General features: G+C 36.2%; 1 protein-coding gene across 2 annotated transcripts; it reads right to left on the reverse strand.

Moving 5' to 3' along the window:
- Positions 1-741: 741 nt before the first annotated feature.
- LOC145166805 (transcription factor VOZ1-like) lies at positions 742-6,037 on the reverse strand. Of its 2 annotated transcripts, none has more exons than XM_079085853.1 (5): positions 5,861-6,037; positions 5,315-5,582; positions 4,875-5,018; positions 3,242-3,566; positions 742-1,383 (listed from the first exon to the last, which is right to left on the reverse strand). In XM_079085853.1, exons 2-5 carry the CDS (start codon positions 5,534-5,536, stop codon positions 929-931), a joined length of 1,146 nt encoding a protein of 381 aa, XP_078941979.1. In that variant the 5' UTR covers positions 5,537-5,582; positions 5,861-6,037; the 3' UTR covers positions 742-928. The 2 variants fall into 2 exon arrangements, with proteins under 2 accessions (XP_078941979.1, XP_078941972.1); XM_079085846.1 differs by having other exon boundaries at positions 3,242-3,674.
- Between the last annotated feature and the right edge of the window lie 1,042 nt (positions 6,038-7,079).

Genomic DNA, 7,079 nt, shown 5'->3' on the forward strand with positions numbered 1-7,079 from the left:
ATATGAGTTTGATTCGATGAGCCATTTGTCATAATAGGTATGTTATTAAGGTTAGAAATAGAAATTTGCGATAGAGATGAGATATCCATAGGTCGTTGGAGGAAGAGAGGTTGAGACACTGAAGGGGGAGACAGAGGATCTATGAGATCTAAAGGTGATTAATCGAAGGGAGCAGGAGGATATGTTAGATATGTAGGTGACGAATCAAAGGCAAACGGATGGTGATGGGTGGTTTCAAAAGGAGATAAGGAAAGGAGTTGATGGGAAGGGAGGTACTTACTAGCAAGAAATCATGTGTGCCTTGTCTTCTTGTGTTTGGTCATCAATCAACACCACCACAAGAAAATCGAAACACATCTATGACAAAAACTGCAAGATTGGGAAACCACATAGATGCATCGTCTATTTTCCAAAGGTTGGAAAAAAAATACAAATCTATCTAAACCACAGAGACCAAAACAGTAATTTACTCTTTATTATATGTTCTATTTTGACCTTCGTCCCCTTGAACAACTTCGGAATCTTTTTCGTTCTCCTAGTTTTTCTTGGCAAACATTCAAAAAAAAAAAACATTTGAAGCACGCTTTAGTGAAGCACATCTACTTTGGTAAACGATTACAACTATTCCTCATTTACTATGTTTCATACCTAAGATAAAGTATTCCTGTGTTCGTAACATGTTATAATCATCATGTTAGACTTCTAGCATTAGAATCTAGCTTCAACACAAAACCCAAAGCATGGCTATCAAATGATAATGAACTTGATTTGACACCGCAACATGAGGAAGATAAATCACAATATCATATCGATATCGAATACAGATTCTTATCTCCTTACTGAAAACCTAACAAACTTTAAAAAAAAAAAAAAAAACTCTAAAAGTAACATATATATATACTATAGTGATATGAGATAACTTTTCCGATCACGTCAAGCGGTAGCCACCGTGATGTGGTGGTGGAGTGGTTGCACCACCTTTTACCGCCCGTTTATTTCTACCCTCCGGTTGAACCTCGGCGGTGAGGGATTTCATTTGTTTTTGAAGATCGGAGACCGAATCCATCTTCCCCTTTGTTCCTTTTTTCCCATGAACGAGTTTAAGTTCGAGTCTATAAAGGGCAAAAGCGTCACATTTGGTGATTTGGTATTCGAAAAGATGCCATTCGAGGGATTTCATGGGTTGTGGGTCCATGTAATATGACCTTTTTAGCCATCCGGAATCATTGATTACTTGTTTTCGTGATTCGTGCCAACCGCGTCCGTTGTAATCGGGGAGTGATCGTTGTTTTCGGTTTCCGCTCTCGAAAGCCCGCCGTGGCTTATCGAAAAATAGCCACTCGCGGACTGTTTCGCCCTCGAAAACCGCAATGTCGAAGAGCTCTGAGAAAGGGTCAAAAAAGGAATTAATGAATATAGAAGAGCTATTATCAGTAAACAAGTGTAAGTATGTTGCCAATATGGGTAAAAGATAACTTTTATACCCTTTTTATTATCTTTTATCTTTTTTTTAATTTAATTACAATTTATATTACCCTTAGAGTATATTACATAAATGGTCCCTGTGGTTTGATCAGAATCGCAGGTTTGGTCCAACTTTTGAATAGTTGATAGGTTGCATCTCTCTGGTTTCAAACAATTACACTTTTTGTCCCTTTTGGTGGTTTTTTATTATTTTAACGCAAAAGAAAACAACATATAAAAGTAAATGGTGAAAGATTGTGGTGGTGCACAGTAGTTTTGTGTGGTGGTGGTGGTGGTGGTGGGTGCCCTTTACTGTAAATAACAAAATAGACAAATAGACCAAAAAATAGGGTAAATTGGTCATTTTACACTGATTTAACGGTAGGTCATGGACATTGTTAGCCAAAAGGGACCAACAGTGTAATTGTTTGAAACCACAGGGACACAACTTATAAACTTTTGAAAGGTTGGACCAAACCTTCGATCTTGAACAGACCACAGGGACTATTTCTGTAATTTACTCTTACCCTTATCATTATTAAATATATCCAGTTATCCACTCCACCCTTTTTCTCTCCCTTCGTCCATCCTCCACCATCATGTGTAAAATAAATTAAAAAGGGTATAAATGCCATTTTACATGAGTCAAGGACCATTTACGTAAGAAATTGAAACCACAGGACCATTTGTGTCAAAAAAAAGTTAGGGACCGAACATCTGAATTTTTATAAACAGGGATCAATCGTGAAACTTTGTCTAGTTTTTTATAGAGTAAATTACACGAATGATCCCTATGGTTTGGGGTAATTTGTGCGTTTGGTCCCTAACTTATTTTTTTAACTCGGAAGGTCCCTACTGTTTGTTTTTGTTACGCGCGTGGTCCCCGTCTTACATAAAAATATTATTTTGCCCTTGATTTTTTAATATATTTAAATAAACACACCCTCAACCCACCCCCTTCACCTTACCTTACCTACCCCATCATTTTTCCCTATTTAAATAATAGTCTTTTTAGGTAAGACAAGGACCAAACACGTAACAAAAATAAACAGTATGGACCAAGCACGTAACAGAAACAAATAGTAAGGACCTCCCGAGTTAAAAAAATAAGTTAAGGACCAAACGCACAAATTGCCCCAAACCAAATGGGACCATTCGTGTAATTTACTCTTTTTTATAATTGTTTCCAATAGACAATTATAAAATTCAAACAAACGAACAATAAATAAACAGTAAATTACAGTTTTAGTCCTTGTGGTTTGGTCAGATTCGCACTTTTAGTCCAACTTTTGAAAACTTAACAAGATGCATCCATGTGGTTTAAAAAATTTACACTGCACGTCCCTGGTCCATTTAAAAAGACCATTTTACCCTTTCTTATATCTTTTTATTTTTCTATTACACATTTCTAATTTCTTTTATATATATGAATATATATAAAAGAAAATAGAAATGTGTAATAGAAAAACAAAACGATAAAAGAAAAGGTAAAATAGTCTTTTTAAATGGACCAAGGACGTGTACAATGTAAATTTTTTGTATATATAAAAGAAATTAGAAATGTGTAATGGAAAAACAAAACGATAAAAGAAAGGGTAAAATGGTCTTTTTAAATGGACGAGGGACGTACAATGTAATTTTTTTAAAACCACAGGGATGCATCCTGTTAAATTTTCAAAAGTTGGACTAATAGTGCGAATCTTACCAGACCACAAGGACCAAAACTGTAACTTACTCATAAATAGAAAATAAAAAATAAAAAGGATAGTAAACTAACCAGGAGCATTCCACGGGGATTTAGCAGTAGCTGCCCCTTCACATTCGGGCACACCAACATTCTTTCCCTGTGACTTGGCAGTCAGGGCAGCAAAAAGCAAATTATCCTTCAACTCAATCCCTTTCGGTCGAATGACCGGTTTCATTCCCGGGCAGCCTTCCGTCTGAGCAACTGCAGCATGCAAGCTGCTGCAATAGTCTGGGCACCACCCCTGGGCAGGCCTCGGGCAGTCCCAAAGGGAACATTTTGGTCCTAGGAAAGCCGAAGATGGAGGGCAGATATTCGGTAGAAAGCTCATCATTGGAAGTAGGTCATCATCTTGCTCCTGGATAATATTATTATCATCAAATGAAAAATAATCCAATTCCCTTTCAAGTTCAATCCCTGAAGGAGACCCTTTGCTTTGACCCGTTGACTTTGACTCTTGTTCTTTCTGAAAGAAAGACACATTGCAGCGTCAGACAGATGAGGAGGGCATTTACGTCTTTTTCATAAAGGGATCAAGTAATTACAGTTTTATTTTATTTTAGGGTTAATGATGTTTTAGTGGAAAGTAACTTTCATAGAATTTCAATTTAGTCCCTCACAAAATCAAATTGCTCCTAGATAATATTAGGATCTTGAGAAAAATCAAATGAAAAATAATCCAATTCGGTTGACCCGTCGACTTTGACTTTTTGTTCTTTCTGAAGAAAAAAAAGACACATTGCAGAGTCAGATAGATGAGGAGGGCATTTACGTCTTTTGCAGAAAGAAGAGATCAAATGTGAGTATATGTGTCACATTGCAGACAGATGAGGAGGGCATTTTCGTCTTTTGCACAAAGAATATTGCAAACAGATGAAGAGGGCATTTACGTCTTTTGCATAAAGAAACATTGCAAACAAATGAGGAGGGCATTTACATCTTTTTCTCAAAAAAAAGATCAAAAGCGAGTCTGTGTATCATATTGCAGACAGATGAGGAGGGCATTTACGTCTTTTGCACAAAGACACATTGCAGACAAACAAGGAGGGCATTTACGTCTTTTGCACAAAGAATATTGCAAACAGATGAAGAGGGCATTTACGTCTTTTGCACAAAGATACATTGCAGACAGACGAGGAGGGCATTTATGTCTTTTTCACAAAAAAGAGATTAAAAGCGAGTCCGTGTATGAGACAGATGAGGAGGGCTTTTATGTCTTTTGCACAAAGACACATTGCAGACATGAGGAGGGCATTTACGTCTTTTACACAAAAAAGGGATCAACAGCGAGTCCGTGTATGCAACTTTATTGACATGCATAAAGACTATTGAATCCATTTTGCTGACAAGGATTTCTATTATTATTTTTATGTTATTTTGGGGTTAATGATGTTTTAATGGCAACTAACTTTCATAAAGTTCAAGTTTAGTCCCTCACAAAATGGTTTTCATCAGAAAGTCACTCGAAATGTGGTTTTCGGATCGAATTGTATCAAAAGAAATAGTTTCCATAAAATAAACATTTTCATCAGAAAGTCAATCGAAGTGTGGTTTTCACAAAATGGTTTTCATCATATATGACCTTGTATTATTAGCTACATGTCAGTATAACCACAAACAAACCTAAACTTAATCACAACAAAAAAAGGGAAAAACAAAAACTCACCTTGTGAAAAGCAGCATTTTCACCAGTTTCAAGGGCATCAGGGTCAGGTTTTGGGGCAGCTAGCCCACTAGTTGCATCATCTTCCTCCTCACAAAGTTGTAACAGTTTACTTATGTCTGGGGAAGAAAGCCCAAAACTTGCACCCTGCATGAAAATATTGTAATTAGGGTTCAAATTCTTGTATATTTGTATATATGCAAGACCACACATGACATTGTTACAACTCACATGATTCCAAAAACAGAATCCAAAATGACTCCATTTGGTTTACAAAAAAGATGAACAAGTGATATTCTTAATATAGACTATATCAAGTCAATCTCAAGCCATACATTTTAAAAAATATAAACTCCAAAAATTGAAGGATTCTAGGACAATTTGGCATTACCAAAAGGGGATTTTTAATGACTAACTAGATCAATTTTAACAATAAGTTATACCTGTTGTAAAGAAGACGCAGGTGAAGGTTCATTGAGTTCATTCTTCCATTCTTTAAGCATTTGGTTGACTTGTTCTTCAAGGACTGCCACGTCAATACCACGACTCTCTTTTCTTGCGGATTGAAGATCTGTAAACATGCCATGGAGGTCCTCTACACGGTTTTTGGCCCTGTCTTTGAGTATCTGGTGAGAGCCAGACTTGCCTTTTGTTCCTTTCCCCATCAAAGAATAATAGAGCCTAATCTTTTCCCTTTCGCTCGGGAACTACCTGTCAAAATCCAAGGCCAACAATTGATTTCGTTTCATGAAGAACTTACAGAATCATAGTGAACCATTCGATGGAAATCTAAACGAAGAGACCACGTACGACCGATTTAAACCACAGAAAATGAAGTAAAGTGAATGGGAAAAGCATAATCAGAAACCCTAGATGCATAGAAGTACAGAAAATCGATCAATGCCCGCAAATTTGTTAAGAGACGCATCGAAGACGAGATCATTACATAAAAATTACAGAAAAGAAAGGGGTACTTGATCGGGAATTACCTGTTTCTGATAATGATCGGATGAATGAATGATAGAAAGTTAGCTAGGGTTTGGATTCTCTCTTCGAATCTGCTACACTTTTTGTACTGCTGTTCGGTGGAATGGAGCGCAGCAAATTCGTTTTCTATGCGAAGACTGAAGAGGCAAACAACATGCCTTAACTCCGCTTGGTCAGGGTACGCGGCAAAAATAAATAAATAAATAAATAACACTATTTTCTTAATGTTCTTAATTAAAACTTTAAGGATTTATGTTATTTATTAGATTAAAAGGTTGCACGGAGTCAAGTCGCCAAACAAGTTCACTAATGATTAGTTACTAAGTTTAAAAATAAATAAATAAATAAATAAAAAATGAAAGGAAAGGAAAACACAATTTCTTTTGTGTTCCCGAGAGAAGTGGAATGAAAATTAATTATTTTTTTTTTCTTTCCAAATCATACTAAATCGGAAGGAAAGTTAGAAGGGAAAATGATTCTTCCATTTTCTTTCTTTAATGAAATTCGAGAACACCAATTTCTTTTATTTTCTTCTCATTTCCACTCATTTCATTTCTTTTCTCTCGTTAAGTTAAACTCAAGAACGAGGTCTAAGGTTCGCCAAGGAATTAGAGCGTTAGGGGGCTTGCTATACTCGGGTCGCTATGGTATGGCGAGATTAGAGAGAAAGAATTGCTTGAAGTTGATTGGTTGCAAGAAATTTGACCAGATTCACCATTTTCCAAACAAAATTTCACGTTTTTTTATTAAAAAAAACATTTTTTTACCTAATTTCAAATTTTCATTTAACATCTTGATGTTGAGATATTCCATTTTTAACCCTTTGAATGAGAGTTAATTGCATTTTAGTCCTTGTGTGAGAGAATGGTTGCAAAATGACCCATAGTGGTATTTTTGTAATTTTTGGCGGAGCACACGTATGATAGGCGTACACTTCGTATGTTAGGCGTACATGCCAATTCCTCAAACCCTAATATTTAGGGTTTGGACCATATTTAAGCATCATTATATCCTAAGTCATTTTCCTTTCATCAGCCTCCAGTCCCAACTTCGACCTTTGCAAACCCTAATTCGTATTTGAGCTATATTAAGCCATTTATGGGTGTTATGGTGCTTTTAAAAGAAGAAGAAGGAAAAAGAGAACAACCTAGAAGCTTGGAACAACCTTGGATCTGGAAGTTTTGCATCCTCCTACATCTCTAGAAGGTATAAAGTTCATAC

The sequence above is a fragment of the Lactuca virosa genome, chromosome 1 (assembly GCF_052849685.1).
Source record: "Lactuca virosa cultivar CGN04683 chromosome 1, Lactuca_virosa_CGN04683_v6, whole genome shotgun sequence".
In the NCBI taxonomy this organism is placed as follows: domain Eukaryota; kingdom Viridiplantae; phylum Streptophyta; class Magnoliopsida; order Asterales; family Asteraceae; genus Lactuca; species Lactuca virosa.